Source organism: Medicago sativa, chromosome 7, assembly GCF_051527215.1.
Source record: "Medicago sativa cultivar Bolivia chromosome 7, Bolivia_mono, whole genome shotgun sequence".
NCBI classification, from domain to species: Eukaryota; Viridiplantae; Streptophyta; class Magnoliopsida; order Fabales; family Fabaceae; genus Medicago; species Medicago sativa.
The window spans coordinates 86,074,849-86,091,331 of NC_140755.1; the positions used below are offsets into that span (position 1 = coordinate 86,074,849).

Here is a 16,483-nt window from a genome sequence, read left to right on the forward strand (position 1 = left end):
GCTATAAGCTCAAACGCTACTTGAAATAGCTTCTGAAAAATAGCTTATAAGCTCGTGGAAATTCGTGAAATAAGCTATAAGCTCGTGGTAAAAGATCGTTACCAAACAGAGCTTTTTTTGTCAAACGAGCTTATAAGCTATAAGCTATAAGCTCATTTGGTGGCCTTACCAAACAGAGCCGAAGTTAAAATGATGACGGTCCATCTAACCCAACTTTTTGGGTGGGGACAAAGAAAGTTGCATTTTAGACTTCACTATTTATTCTCGGAAACCTCGAAAACAACACTTTTTACCTTAAATGGCAGTTAACTACCGTTCGATAGTCTACAATAGTTAACCATTGTTCCAGATTTAGATCTTCATAATAAATCATAAACAAGAACAAAGAAAAACTTCTACAATAGTTAAGTATTGTATGAACGTTACTGTTCTTATGTTTTTTTTTTTTTTTTAAGGATGTTCTTATGTTTTATTGCTTTATACTTTCTTTTGTCTTTAAATAAATAAAAATGAATGAGAAAATACATGTGCCACATTACTTTAGCCAATGGGTAGTTTTGAGATAGTGACTAATAAACACTATAGTACAGTGGATTATTCACATTTATTGATTGATGGAAAATAGAAAATTTACTTAAACATATTCTTCTTTGATGTTGAAATATGCTTGTAGATATCAAATGAAATTACTGTGATTGGTGTAAGATAAAGAAAGGGGAGCAGGAATCAAATGTTAATAGTGGAACCCCACTCGTCATTCGTCTCTTCATATTTTTCCTTTGATGTAAGGTAAAGAACAGTTGGGTTCCTGCAGTACTATTTTGGAGTGCCTGAGAGTAAATACTGAAGCCTAAAAAGTAATTTTCAGATGCAAGTTGAGATTTTAAAGCATCTAGTCCAATTTAACACCCCCTGCAACACACACAACCCTTCAAAAAATAGGGTGCATGATTCTTGTTCATCTTTTTTTTGTTGGAAAACTATATCCGGTCCAAGAACCGACTTTTTAATCTATTTTTGACTGGGATACTTGTCTAACCATCAATACACTGGTTTGATGTAAACAGAATTATCCAAACTAATTTGGACATTGGCTTGGGTTATATTACATAGCTTTCATGATATTAATTAATATAATCCGATATATAAATTAATCCTTCAACATTAACCTCTATTCACGATAAAATGAATTTTAGTTCATTCAAAACTTCAGCAAAGAAGAAAAAAAAAATTCTAATGATTTAGCTCACATAGTTGTACTAGTACCAAATAATCATGGATCTATGGTGTTAACCACAGAATGATCTAATAATCACGGATCTATGTCTTAAGTTTGACTCCATTTTCGACAGTGCAATCAATAAAGATTTTGTTGTATATCATTCCATTCATCAAATGTGTAACACCCAATGGGACATGCATATAAGTGGCTAGAAAGATAAGTAACTGGCCACTTGCTGAAATCAAAGTGTGTCAGTCAGCTCCTATGCACAATCTTTACTAGAGATGAATATGTTCCAAGGGAAGCACATACTATTCCCCATGCAGCAATTACCACACTGAGAATAACCTGCACATGATATATGGCATTAAAAAAAGTAAAGTAGGGAGAGAAAAATTGGAAGGATAGGAAAACTTAAGAGTAGAATATGGATTTGTATTATGTACACTAAACAGTCATATACGCCTTTGACCACATCACATAATCTAAGTTATTGGATAAAGATCGAACAATTCACATTTCATCTTTGTCCAAAATATGAAGTTGAAACATGAGCCGTCCAATCTTGAGTTGACTACGTAATTACGTGAAAACAAATCCTTATTGGAGTCTCAAAATTTGAAAACTAGACATTGAAATTAGTTTTTAGACAAAAAAGAAAATAAAGAATACATAAGCGTGTTTAAATGGGTTTTCTTGGACGCTGATTCTGTGCGGTTAAACAAAACAAGTAGTTGCACATTCAAAAAATAAGTTGAATGTCTTAAGGAAACGTAATACAACATAAATATTTGTTGTCAGACTCAGGGCCGGCCCATAGCCCGTCGAGGTTGGGCTACGGCACCGGGCCTCCAATTTTTTGGGGCCCAAAATATTATTTTTTTTATATGTAAGACGCATTAATAATGAATATATATTTATTAAAAGCAAATAATTTCAATTTGAACAGCTTGCTTCAGTGGCGAGTCCACTTTTTGTTGAGTGGGAGGTCATGAGGTCATGTGTTCAAGACCCATCAAAGTGTGATTTTTAATATTTTTTTTTAAAATGACTTATTTATTTTTTCTGGGGCCCAGATTCTTTTTTTTTTTGCATCCCTTATAAAATTAAAACTGGGCCCATGAATTTGTTAAGACGGCCCTGGTCAGACTCATAGCTATGTTACTATGCAACTAACATGAATACTTATTTATTCATAATTATGGCTCCGTACTAACATGTATTCAACTGTTATTTTTATGCACCCTCTCAAGGACCCTTTTCTAAAATTAGTAATCAAAGCTACAACACTAATTTTTTTTTTTCGTAAATAAGATAATTGCATTTGGAAAAACATGAAATTAACAAGATCAGAAGCACTGATATATACCTGTGCATTTGTAGCCCTTTTCCCCACAATTTTCAGAAAACATAAAGCTGGCAAAACCATTGCCTGAAAATATAGAAATCCTACATTATATATCACTTTACATGTAATGTTGGGAACATTAAAAAGGTAGTTGCGTATACGTCAAAAGAATCAAGAGCAAATTTCAAAAGTACAAATATTAATATTTTCACAACACAAGTATACTATCATGATTTGCATCCAAAGAAAGAAAAAAAAAATAAAGTTTGGTAAAACAGTAGTTCAAATCATGGAGCCTCTCTCCTTGCAGGTGTAAACATCACATATAATTACTTATAATAAATAATTTGGACTCATACAGAAGTTTCAATTTTAAATACAGACCAGAAACTTCAAATTCTATAACCATATACATACCAGTGAGTAAGATTTTAGCAGAAAATTATGTGTTGACCGAAAACTTTACCCGAGATGTGACAAATAATGAATGCTTTTATACAACAATGCCAACAAGTAAAAGGTTAAATAAGAAAATACACAATGATAGAAGACAAAACAGTTTTTTTTTTTTTTTTTTGTAAATAAAAATTTAGAGTAAGGGGATGACGTCCTAATCCAAAACAGAGAAATTTTCATTAACCGATATTCGTAATTGTTTAGTGTTCATGCATATACATAATGTGTTTTTCCTTCAAATCATGTTCCTTTAAAAGATAACAGTACGTGCAAGTTCCTTATACATCGCTAGATATTGATTACAATTAATATTCAACTGAAGTCTATGCTTACCACAAGTACACTGAGGAGAGAACCAATTAAAGCCATCACTAGCCCTGAAATTGTACCAAAAGATGTCACAGACATGTTATCCATCTGACACATAATACCAGTATTGATTTTATCATACTGATTTTCTTACAAAATTGTTTTCATCTAAATCCACACACATAGAAACTTTTTTTTTTTTTTTGCAGATAAATAAATGTGTAATTAGTATTTAGCAGTCACCACTTGATGTGGCATGAAATGATTGATGCTCTAACCGAGTATCAGATATTTGTAGCATGGCCCTGCAAAGTGCTGACCATCTCTAGCTATAGTGATATGATTTTCTTGAGTGTCTGTTGAATGTGATGACATATAAATGTACTGTACTAGAGACAGAACAATACTTACCGAAAAATGGGATCAGAAAAGCAGCACAAACTGTAGATATAACCAGTGCTGTTCTGAGAAGAAGGAAGCACCAATTAGTGCGTGAGATGCTATCAGGCAACAATTCCTCCACACTTCTTGCCAGTGGGTTCATCATCAAAGCATATGTGTTCATAATTAAGGAAAAAATGAAATTGAAATTTTATAATATGCATATAATATGATCAAGCTAGTTCGACTTTAATAAATATAAGACATAAAAGGATATTTAGTTAGTGGGATAATTGCCTGAAAGAGAAACCAGACAAAATTAGAAACAATGTCAATGTACCTAGAAAGAAAAAACTATACAAAAATAATGCAAAGAGACCCCAAAATTTTCTTACTATAGTCCACAAGGAGACTTTGGAAGCAAATGCATCTCGTGGTAGATCCAATGTAATCTGAGACGAAGTCCTTTCGCCAAACATAAGAAATCCCGCAGCTCCGACGCTTCCATATAAAAACATGGGCAAAACAAAACTGTACAAAAATAAAATGTATGAGGTAAATGAAAAGAAAACTGAAGAAAAAAAGTGTGTGTTGCTATCCAGGTTTTAAGCTGCAGTAGGGGTAACGGTCGTGTCAATATCTTTAATAATGCACAGAATCATGGTCAAATGTGGCTAATGTAGACTCAATAACAGTCACAAAGACACCAACAACCTTGATCCTGCAATCTAGATCACGATCACAGACCTTTTCTAAAAAACCTTGGTTTCCACTGACAAAGAAAGTTATGTAGCATACCATATGAGTATTGCCTTCGTAAAATCTTTTTTGTTAGCCATAGATTGATAAATATTGGGAAAAACTGAATGCCCTGCAAAGCAAAACCCATAGATACCAAAAGCAAATGGAACACCACTCCAGTTTACCAATGGAGCAGTGTGGTGAAAGCCAACATCTTTTCTTGTTCCAACAGCATACACACAAGCACCAACCAAAGCTGTACCAACAACCCCTCCAGCTGCAGAATCATCACAGGTTATCTCGGTAAGTGCTTGCTAATAAGGATTGACATTTCAATAGACATTATGAGTATTGTCTCCACAACTTAAAATTTTGGGATCATCAAAATCATTTTAGTTTAGAGAACCTGAGAGATAGGAGACAAAACGAAGATCCTTCAACCAAACAGTAGGAAGAATAATAAGTGCAGCCAAAATTGCAAATAAATGCTTGCCATCCAAATTTAAACCCCCCCAATGCAAGGATGTTCCAGGAAACAGACCAGAAAGGTTATCGCCTTCCATGATAATAAATTCCACACAATATGACTGCATTCATAAAAACTTGATATGTCATACAGATGGTGTAGAGTAATAAAGGAAAAATAAATGGACGCACTGCAGCACTTACATATAACTCGGTGTACAAAACGATCTGCCACAAGATAAAAAGTAAAAAAAAAAAACGTCAGTACACAGATTATTAAAAACATCAAACTATGCAATAAGAAATACATCATATGTCACCATTCTTTAACACTCCTGTTATAGGGAGTTTGAATGAAAAGGTATAAAATAGAGATGAATCATATCATGATACATTATTTCATGGCGCTAAGATATAAAATAAAAGATCAAAGGTATGGAGAAATCTACACCATTCAGTAACATGTTGAAGAATTATAAGGAACATCTAGAATGAGTAATAAAGAACTGAGATCCACAATGTTAGAACCTAGAACTAGAACGAAGGAAACAGAATGAAGAGACAATAAGGTATAAAAAACCAGAGGAATGAAAACAGACCAATTAAACTTCACTTCGCCAAGAAACAAGAACCACACAATAGATTTGAATTTAATTTTAAATTAACTAGTGTTGGAGGTTCAAGGAGCACCAGGAGCAATAACAGGCCAATTACCAAGACCACCTAAATACTAAGACACTACATCTTCTCTCAAAATCTTTAGCCTTTACACGTATGAGTCACTTCTCTTATATATCCTTCATTTAGTCCATTTATAGCCATTGCGAGACTAATCATTCACATTTGAATTCTAACAATGAGAAACAAACATAGCGTATGTTTGGGAGGTCACTTCAGTCACCACTACCGAAAGTTTGATTGCATTTCATCATGGAAACGCACAAGCTACAAACTGTAGCTTCAAAAGGAACATTTGTTCACCTTTTGTCTACCGACAAGACAAACACACGCTTAGTGTGTGTTTGGATTATTATATATTCAGTTAAAAACAATGAAAGATCATATTCTTATGAAGAAAGGCTACGCAAAAAATAAGCAAGTTCTCCCCAATAATCAAAAGTAAAAAAACATTCTTACTGATATAAAAACTCGGCCATATTTTCCAAACGCAGCTTCTCCAATATCTGGGTAGCTAATGATACCTTCTCTGCTTTGAAAGCAATGTCTCATAAGCTCTGCTGTATAAAAACATACAACTGCAAAAATACCAATTACCAGCAAACTTGCCCACCCAGCTTGCTTGACAGTATCAGGTGCAGATAGAAGCCCAACTCCAGCCAACACATTAAGCCCTAGACATACACATACATATTTATTGAGCACAAATACACAAAGAATAAATGTTCAAAGATATGAAAACGACAGTTCCAAACCGCGGTCAACGGCTGCAATTGTGGTTGTAATATAAAGTTTTTAGTGTTTTCCACAACGACATCACAATTGCAGCCACATTTTCTCACACTTGGCCGCAATATCAAGTTTTTTTGAACAGCAACCCCAGTTCAAAAGAATAAAGAAACGATAAACGTGCAAACAAAGTACACACGTGTTTGGTAACAAAGTTTGACCAATTTTGCTTACGTCTCCAACTGCAGTCCTTTATATTATGATTTCAAATTTAGGGTCTAGTCTACAGTCCAATTTACAAGATTACCCGTGGACCATAACCGCGATATCAAGGTTCACAACATAACTGCAATTGCAATTTAGAGCTATGATGACAACTTACCATTAAAAATAGTTTGAGTGAAGGTACATCCATAACCAATAGGCAATTCTTCAGGAATATTCTTTTGAATGGAAGCTTTCTCCCACCATGTTGATTCTTGAATTTGAGAACCAGTTAGAAAACCATCTTGTAATTCCAAGTAACTCTTGGAAGAACGACCGGCCGCAAGGCTTGCGTAAATAACACTTGGTGCCCTTAGAACTGATCCAATATTTGGTGCAGCCGCAATTGTCAATGGATCAAGAGCCTCACTATCACATAAATCATACATCAAAATAAAAAACATTCAAAGTACATAAACAAAATTGGCACGAAAATATGTAACATAAATCTAACTCGTGACATACTTGTAACTTTGAGGCCATTGTTGAGAAGTGAAAGATTCAGGTCGATGAGTAGCAATGCGATCATCTTCATCGTCGTCATCATTATTATTATTACTACTGTCACTGTCGTAGTTAACAGCTTCAATATCAGTTTCATCTTCATTAGCATCTAAGAAATATTCATTCTCTTTTTCTTTGTTCCTGTCACTGTTGTTGCTGGCCATGATGATTATTGATTATTGTTGTGACTTGGGACAATACAGCAGCAATATTCTGTAAATTAATTAGCATAAATATTGTTGTTAAATTAAAAATATGATATTTGATTTGATGTGAAGAAAGTCAGTTTGGAGATGCGGAACAGTAGCATTGTGAAGCGGAAGATGGAAAGAAGAAGCTCACCTTGACAAATGTAACAAAGCTGGAGAACCAAAACAATATGCGTTGTCCCTTTGTACAAAATTGAATTTAAAGGGACTTAGTAAATTGCAAAATAGTCTCTGAACGTAGACTCTGTTAGTTAATTTAGTTCTTAAATGCAGACTTTCTTAGTTAATTTAGTCTTGAATGTAGACTCCGTTAGTCACTTTAGTTTTTGAAATTGACTAACATAGTCTACATTCAGGGACTGTTTTGCAATTTTTCTGCATTCAAAGACTAAAGTGACTATTTCTTTTCCATTCAAGCACTAAAATGACTAATTTCCCAAATTTAAATGTCCTCTCATTTTTTACTATATATTTAAGATCCAATCCAAGTATGTAAATAAAAAAAAAATATCAGAGATTGGATTATGATGGAAATTCTGATCATGTTCCTTTTTTGTAAAATATTGGAGAACCAAACCTAATGTGTTGTCACTTTCTACAAGACTCCTATCTAGGAATTTAAATATCCTCTCATCTATTAAAGATCCAATCCAGGTAGCACAAAAGGGCAAGGATAATGACATGAGAATGGAGTCAAGAATAACACAACAAAATTATTTTGCTGCTATTCTTATCCCACTTAAATAAATAAATATTTATTCTTATTGTTGTTGTGAAAAAAAAAATATGAAGAGTGTTATGGATACTTTTTTTTAACTCATTTGTGTCTCACACTTTAAAAATAGATCCACACGAGTTTCACTCAATAAAAGAATGAATGTTAGAGAAAATGTTAAAAAAAATGTTTATAGCATTTCTAACAAATATATTGAATTGCAAACAAAATTACAAATTCCATCCAATACAAATACAAGTCTCATCCAAAGATATTGATAGTTAAATATCGCAATTATGATAAGAATTTCATGTAATCTTTTTTCTTTTAAATCAATTGATTATAGTTGGTGTTATTTAAATGAAACACCTAGATATTTAAGTGTGAACTACTAAAATTGAGTCACTTGTTATCAACTACTACTACAATAAAAACAAAGAAATAACTTGTAATGAGTCCGCATGCCATCGCACCCGCCCCGCCAAGGTCCTCTTTTTTGACAGGTTAAAAGGTGGCGGGCCAACTAGAGTGATGGACCCAAAACCTCGGCCCAGTCTGCCTAAAATAGCAGGTTAGATGGATTGTCCGATGAGTTTGGACCAGTTTTTTTTACTCCTTGTTGTGGCACCCAAATAAACAACAAAATCTTCCTAAAATTTTTAATTATAAAGTTGTTGCATGTCTAAGTTCTGTTTAAACATGCGACATTGATTAAGTTAAAAGAAACTCGTGTCATGTTAATATGAGAAATGGACTAAAGTTGTGTGATTTGAAAATGAAGGCGTCGATTCTATAATTGAGTAAGAATAGAAAGACCAAACTATTTCACCACCAAAAAAAAAACCAAACTATTTTAAAACAACTATTAGTGCTACTTTTATCATTAAATGTTTTATTCTTCTCGAATATAGAAAAGAAAAAGAAAAGTTAAAAGTATTATGATAGAAAAATCACTTAAAGGGATAAAAATGAATACTCAAGAAACTTGAAATTTATAGAAAAAATAACAAGATATAATCTGTATAAGTCATGGTTTTCAAAACTTTCTTCTACATTGTCAAAAAAATTAAAAACTTTCTTTAAGATTTTGTTCTTCTTCATAAAACATGATTGATATAATAATTAATTAAATATTGTTTCAAATATTATATGATATGTTAAATAATAATTAATATATCATAAAGTAATACATTTTCATGAATTGAAAACTTAATCATATTTAATACTCACTCTGCTTCCAATTATTATAAGAAAAAACAAAAAAAAAAATCAAAATCAATGAACATATTTTATTCTTGTAAATTTTTAAATGATAGCCGGGCCGGCCCAACACGTATTGAGGCTCAAAGCGAAATCCAAAATGAGGTCTTTTAAGTTATTATTAGTTTGTGCGAAAAAAAAAGTTATTAATTGTATTTCTTTTACGAAAGTATTATTTTAATTCAAAATTTCACTTTTCTAACTTTTTTTGGATGTAAAATCATTCATTAAATTATTGTAATTGATTTCGTTTAACAACTCTTTTTCAATCGGCAACAAAACAAATCCATTTAATCTCTGCGGAGACACTGTTGATATTAAATAATATATTATTAAGTTTAATTTTGAATTTTATTTTCGAAAGACGCAACAGTTATATGAATTGTTGGCATTATTCTATAAGCAATACACGCATTCAAAAATGAATTAAGTTTTTTAATATAATTAAGTATTAAATATTAAGTATATCAATTGGTGTATCATTTCTCCCTTGTATTATTTCTCTTAAAATTTCTAGCTTCATAAATAAATATGAGGTATTGGATATAATAGGTAAAAAAAATTATAAAATAAAAATAAAAATTGAGGCCTTAGGCAAAGGCCTAGTTAGCCTATAGCTTGGGCCGGTCCTGAATGATAGTATTTCAAATTCAACTTCACACAAAATTGTGAGACATTGAACATTTTTCAAAAAGGGACATAGGGTTGCTGTTGCGGATTCGATGAGAAAACACACCAATAACAAACTTGATGTGTGGAGCAAGGGATAATTAAGCAACCAATATCAAAGTGAATTGCAATTAAACAAGCAAAAGTAGAAAAACAGCGAGAGAAAAGCAGAGAGAACACAAAAGAATCTGTTTACCCAGTTCGGTCCAAATTGACCTAGTCTGGGGGAGAGAGCAGCCCTCCGTTCCACTGTATGATGAGTAACGTTACAAAAGAGATTTCAATGGGTTACAAGAATAAGTCTCCCGCCTAATTCTACCCAAATCCCAGCCTCTTCCCGTAACCAAGAGACTCAATCCTAATAGTGTTTCCCAAGGTGAATCAACCTTCAAACCCTAGTTTGTTGCCAAGAGACAAACTCTATACAAACCCTAGTTTGATTTCTAAACCCTTGTTTCAGCCCCCTCTCTCTCTCTCAAAATAGTCTGATACAAGGCCTATATTTATAGTAAAAGAAACTCCCATAAAATTGTAACAAATCTGGCCCAAAAATACGTTTCTGAAAAATAACAGCACGCGAAATCGGCCACCGATTTTCCAAATCGGCCATCGATTTTTCCCGAACAGAAAGCCTCCCAAAAGGCAGCCAAAATCGGCCACCGATTTTCCAAATCGGCCACCGATTTGTACTTTCAGCAAACATCAATTTTGGCCTCCAAACTCCAATTTTGAGTCACTTTCACAACAATCTCCACCTTGACTCCAAATTAGTGATGATGCCCATTTAACATCAACACCTTGCTGCTCTTTCCCTTGCTTCCCACTACACCAAGTAGCTCCACAAGTTTACACCTTAATCTCTTCAATCATCAGAATGCCTTCCGCCCCTTTGAAGATCCTTGTGTCCAAACTACTCAAGGAATTTTAGGTAGTTCCACAAGTACACACCTTAACCTCTTCAGCCATCGGAATGTCTTCCGCCTTCTCGAAGATCCTTGTATCCAAACTACACTAGGAATTTCAGGTAGTTCTACAAGACTACACCATACCTCTTCAATACGAGACATCTCCCGCTTCCTTGAAGATCACCTTGCATCCAATCACCCTTGGACTTTTAGGGTAATTCCACAAGCCGTGCTATACATTCTTCAACCTCCGGAATGCCTTCCGTCTTCATGAAGAAAACCCTTGCTCACCACTAGAGCATAGCACCCAAGGTCCTCCATAGTCGTACCACTCCCGGTCTGTTCAACTCCACCTAAAGCTGAGCTTCCAACCTCTCAACTAGCAAATGAGTACATCCCACTATGTCTTCAACCTTGAACCTCCACCTCAACCGGTAGATCATGAGTATTCTTACCACCGCCTCTCCAGGCTGATGTTGAGTGTTTAACGTCTCTCCAGACGATCACCGCTCTACCAGGCATCACCCCCAAGGTGAGAAACATCACCTTCATCCTCTAAACAGCACACCATCAAAGCACCTGCATCCTCATAACCCTCAGAGACAATTTGTACGGAATTACCAATCTCCGGACAATCCTTCTTGAAGTGACCCATCTTGTTACACTTAAAGCATTTAAACTTTGTCTTGTTACTACTCTTTCCCCGGTTACCTCTACCTCCACCATTCCCTCTTGAAACACTTAGGCCTTCCCCGTTTTCATCAACTCTCAAGTCCTTCGACTTAGTCAACTCCTTGGTTCTCAAAGCCGCTTGAACTTCTTCCAAGGTAACAGTGCCTTCTTTTCCATAGAGCATGGTATCTTTAAACGATTCAAAAGATCTAGGTAGAGCACACAACAAGAGTATAGCTTTATCTTCATCCTCAAGATTCACCTCAATATTCTCCAAGTCATCAAGGATTTTGTTGAACTCCGTAAGTTGCTCCATGATGGCCTTTGACTCCACCATCTTGAATGAGTAGAGTTGTTGCTTTAGGAATTGCCGATGAGCCAAAGACTTTGTCATATACAAAGATTCCAACTTTGCCCACATCGATGCCGCGGTTGGTTCTTTTGCTAATTCTCTCAAAACTTTATCTCCGAGGCACAAGACAATGGCACTCCTGGCCTTGTCCACCATCTCGGTCTTCTCCGCTCGTGTCATGGTGACCGGTAACGAACCTTCACCCTTCAAAGCTTTCTCACACTTTTGCTGTATTAACACCGCTTCCATCTTTACCTTCCATAACCCAAAATCGTTATCTCCGGTAAACTTCTCAATATCCCACTTCGAACCCATGGTACTTGATTATCCTTTGACCTTTGCCCCACGGTGGGCGCCAATTGTTGCGGATTCGATGAGAAAACACACCAATAACAAACTTGATGTGTGGAGCAAGGGATAATTAAGCAACCAATATCAAAGTGAATTGCAATTAAACAAGCAAAAGTAGAAAAACAGCGAGAGAAAAGCAGAGAGAACACAAAAGAATCTGTTTACCCAGTTCGGTCCAAATTGACCTAGTCTGGGGGAGAGAGCAGCCCTCCGTTCCACTATATGATGAGTAACGTTACAAAAGAGATTTCAATGGGTTACAAGAATAAGTCTCCCGCCTAATTCTACCCAAATCCCAGCCTCTTCCCGTAACCAAGAGACTCAATCCTAATAGTGTTTCCCAAGGTGAATCAACCTTCAAACCCTAGTTTGTTGCCAAGAGACAAACTCTATACAAACCCTAGTTTGATTTCTAAACCCTTGTTTCAGCCCCCCCTCTCTCTCTCAAAATAGTCTGATACAAGGCCTATATTTATAGTAAAAGAAACTCCCATAAAATTGTAACAAATCTGGCCCAAAAATACGTTTCTGAAAAATAACAGCACGCGAAATCGGCCACCGATTTTCCAAATCGGCCACCGATTTTTCCCGAACAGAAAGCCTCCCAAAAGGCAGCCAAAATCGGCCACCGATTTGTACTTTCAGCAAACATCAATTTTGGCCTCCAAACTCCAATTTTGAGTCACTTTCACAACAGTTGCTATTTGTATGTGAGCTGGGTTTCTTGCCTAATATCAATTTGCAGGTTGCTAGTTTTTGGAAGAAGATGTGTGGAATCTAAGCTTGGTTGTGCAGATTCATAGTTAGATAATAGTCCAAGGCTTAATTCTAAGACTTTCACTTAGTTGTGGTGTGACCTCTCTTTTGTGTTCAGTGGTGTTGTTGTTGTTCTTTTATTTCATTTTTATGTTTAGGTTGTTGTACTGTGTTGGGTTATTGCTACCCCTTATGTGGGTATTTCATCATTAGCTAAACTATGTTACCATGAAATGTTAGATGCATAAGTCAGGAGCAAATCATGTGCTTAAGTTATGTAATTGTAGGATTTTGCAACAATTTTGTACTTTACTTCAATAGTGGATAGTTTTCTACACATAGGGTAATCACTAGCTTTTTAACTATCAATGAATGAAATATTCTCTTTTCGAAAAGAAAAAAAAAACATATCCACTAATTCCAATAAAAAATATTGATAATGAATCTAAACCGAATTATTGAACATATTTCACCTTTGTTATTTTATTATTATTATTATTTTGATAATTAGCCTAGGAGCCACTCCCACGTTACATGTCTTCCTCCTCTTGGGTGGCCCTCTACTAAGGGGTATGATCGAAAACTGAACTCTTCTTTTTAAGTGATAGTTGAACTACTTGTTGTTAGATAAAACAGGAGAAATTCGACAAAATCTTCGAATTTCTTGATTTATAGTATTTTGTTGGACAAATTACATTTACCTCCTCTGAAGTATTCTTGACACTAACACCCCCTTTAGTTTTTAATTAAACATTAACCTCCCTTTTCATTTAACAGTGTTTGTCTCTGTTAACCTCTCCAATTTCACTCTTCAAACGTTCTTTGCATTATGATTTCTCTGACAACCCTTTAGTTCAATCTCCTCTAGCAATCTCTTCCCTTTCTAACCTCAAAATATCAACCCTCCAATCCAATTCAATATCAGTTCGATTCCTTTTCCATAACTAAACTAAAATCCCTTGAATCTTTTCATACAATTTCCTATCCGGATCTCTCCCAAAAACCATGAATTCTTTCACAAAACCAATTCTTTATCTTAGTCTCTTCAAAAAAACAACATTTGTTGGCCAATGATTTGAAAGTTGTGTCCAATTATCCTGCATATCTCCCTTAACACTGATGTAATTTTGAAATTGGGTTTTTCTTGCTTTTCATGTAGCTTGTAGTTCCCTAGACGTGGAGTTTGGAAAGTGGAATAAATTCGTATTTTTTTTTGGGCTGAGAAAGATCAATGTCTCTCTTCATATTCTACGAAAAATTGATCAGTTGTAAACCAAATAAAGGACAATACTTATCAGCCACCAAATTAAATACAACTATCAAAATCAAATACTTATCAAAACCAAATTAAACTAGACTTTCGACCCGTGCGTCGCATGGGTTTTCTCGACTATAATAGAGACCAATAAATAATCTTTAACCCGTAAGATCATTAATATGGTAGAAAATATTTTCTTCAAAAAAAATGCAAGCAGATAGAAATGAAATTGGTGTGCAATGCATTTTTTTAGATGGAATTTGTTAGGGTAAATAATTGCAAACCTAATAAAGCAAATGAGCGGGAAAAAATCAGGTTAAGTTGCTGCAGACGTAACAAAATTAATAAATAAGGATTTTCATGAATGGATTTGCAACAGTGGAACAAGTATGGAAAAGGGAGAATGAGAGTGACAGTGTGTAGATGAAATTGGAAAAGTTATTTGACGGGAGACTAACAGTGTGAAATACAAAGGGAGGTCTTTGTTTATTTCAATAACAATTAAGGGAGGTCATTGTTTAGTTTAAAACTAGAGGGGGTGTCAATGTCATTTAGGAATACCTCAAGGGAGGTGAGTGTAATTTTCCCTATTTTGTATGTGTTGGAATTGTAACGAACATAATAATGTAGACACAAGAAGTAATTGGTGATGATGAGAACAAGAAGTCAAGAACAATATTTGAATGAATAATTAAGATTCATTTCTTTTGTAATAAATTTGCTTGTTACCTAAGATATCCAATGTTCTCTACCCAAGGAAACAAGTTTTATTCACCTTTTATTCTTTATAAAGGTCTTCTAATTTTTGTTTCTCAGTTGCCATATATCTACCTCATTGTAACGAGTTTCATCTCTTTTTAAGTCAAAGCCAAACAAAAAGATGGGCCAATCTTTGAAGAAATTAACACCAGGTTCTATATCTAACTCTCAAGTTTTTCATTAAAAATTATACACAGTTATGATTATACTAATAGCATGTTAATATTTTGTTTATTTTAATGAAAAATTGATGCAGGAACTGATGAAAAGAAGGCCAAGGAACTTGGACCAATTATAGATAAATTCTATGAAAAAGATATAAAAAATGCTTCAAGGGACTTCCCAGAATTCTACCGAGGAGTAGGCGAGATAGTCGAGTACTAATCATTTTTCATATTAAAAACTTATTTAACAAATTATTTAACATAGATAAAGTTCAATGATTTTATTTATTTATCACCTAGGAAACTTTTTCTCAGTTACAACTTTTCATCATTCTATGGCAGGGAGCTTAATAAAAAGTTTGGATACACTCAGTTCAAACTCCCCAAAGCGGAGGAACTTGAGAAGGCATACAATGTATGTGCACATATGCTTATCTCATTATCTTATATTTTGGACAATGAATAGTTTTCTATGTTTAAAATTGTAATTATGGTCACATTGCAATCTTTGATTTCAAATACTAGTGATGTTGTAACAATTGTGGTCGGAATGACATAGAAAACATTGAATTCGCGACCACAATCTCGGGTTTGCATGCTATTTTTTGTAAACTTGGCTATATACAACTAAACGAGGCGAAATGGAATAATACAAAAATATCATTTCATTGTTTGAGTATTTTTTAACTGAAGAGAACTTCAAGGAGGATTCTAATAAGACAGTCACCTTAGGCCTAAAAAACTTAAATTTCTCTTATGTAACATGGTGTGTGTGCAATCAATGGTTGATTTTTTTTTTTTTTTTTAATGTATTGTAGGAACACCATAAAGGAAAAAACAAGGAATTGACAAAAGTAGAATTCCAGGAGATTATGAAAGAGATGATAAAGGAATCAGGATTCACTGGCGTGGGAGCAAAGGAAGCACTCTTATACATCTTCGGTGTTCCTGTGACTGCTCTGTTTGTTAAGCAAAGAGTGGGGCCTCAAGCAATTCCAAATGAATTTTTCATTCCAGGGATCACTTCAGTCACAGTTTTAATTCTTGCTGCTCTTAATAAGATATGATATATTAATTGTGACCAACCTAGCTGCAATGTGGTTGTAGCCTTTATACTTTGCACTTTTACAAGTGTAAATCATTATTAACATTGATGCATATATACATGTGAATGAAATCTTTAAAAAAAAGAGTCATATGTGAATGTGATCATACCATTATAGACATCTCTATATGCATAACTTGCTACATTTTTTTGACAAAGTTAATTACTGATGTTCAAAACTACTTTAAGAAAGTTATCAATCACTTATACT

The 16,483-nt window shown here is 34.3% G+C and overlaps 2 protein-coding genes across 3 annotated transcripts; one reads left to right on the forward strand and one right to left on the reverse strand.

Annotated features, from left to right (window-relative positions):
• Positions 1–1,146: 1,146 nt before the first annotated feature.
• Positions 1,147–7,535, reverse strand: LOC146909633 (amino acid transporter AVT1A-like). Of its 2 annotated transcripts, XM_085722868.1 has the most exons (14): positions 7,440–7,535; positions 7,059–7,310; positions 6,712–6,962; positions 6,214–6,274; positions 6,060–6,129; positions 5,127–5,150; positions 4,864–5,044; positions 4,515–4,734; positions 4,112–4,247; positions 3,990–4,013; positions 3,747–3,888; positions 3,360–3,403; positions 2,592–2,654; positions 1,147–1,570 (listed from the first exon to the last, which is right to left on the reverse strand). In XM_085722868.1, the coding sequence occupies exons 2-14, from the start codon at positions 7,259–7,261 to the stop codon at positions 1,478–1,480; spliced, it is 1,512 nt and encodes a 503-aa protein (XP_085578994.1). In that variant the 5' UTR covers positions 7,262–7,310; positions 7,440–7,535; the 3' UTR covers positions 1,147–1,477. The 2 variants fall into 2 exon arrangements, with proteins under 2 accessions (XP_085578994.1, XP_085578993.1); XM_085722867.1 differs by having other exon boundaries at positions 6,060–6,274.
• Positions 7,536–15,014: 7,479 nt separating this feature from the next.
• LOC146909634 (uncharacterized) lies at positions 15,015–16,393 on the forward strand. Its single transcript, XM_085727590.1, has 4 exons — positions 15,015–15,155; positions 15,260–15,380; positions 15,510–15,582; positions 15,986–16,393. The coding sequence occupies exons 1-4, from the start codon at positions 15,125–15,127 to the stop codon at positions 16,232–16,234; spliced, it is 474 nt and encodes a 157-aa protein (XP_085583716.1). The 5' UTR covers positions 15,015–15,124; the 3' UTR covers positions 16,235–16,393.
• Positions 16,394–16,483: the final 90 nt, after the last annotated feature.

Excerpts from the sequence above, each read along its gene's own strand:
- LOC146909633 (XM_085722867.1), bottom strand. The coding sequence starts at position 7,261 with ATGGCCAGCAACAACAGTGACAGGAACAAAGAAAAAGAGAATGAATAT. Across the intron at positions 5,151-6,059 it reads ATGGCCGAGTTTTTATATCA|ATCGTTTTGTACACCGAGTT; the intron begins GTAAGAATGTTT and ends ATCTTGTGGCAG. Across the intron at positions 2,655-3,359 it reads CTCTCCTCAGTGTACTTGTG|GCAATGGTTTTGCCAGCTTT; the intron begins GTAAGCATAGAC and ends CTATATTTTCAG.
- LOC146909634 (XM_085727590.1), top strand. The coding sequence starts at position 15,125 with ATGGGCCAATCTTTGAAGAAATTAACACCAG. Across the intron at positions 15,381-15,509 it reads GGAGTAGGCGAGATAGTCGA|GGAGCTTAATAAAAAGTTTG; the intron begins GTACTAATCATT and ends ATTCTATGGCAG. Across the intron at positions 15,583-15,985 it reads AACTTGAGAAGGCATACAAT|GAACACCATAAAGGAAAAAA; the intron begins GTATGTGCACAT and ends AATGTATTGTAG.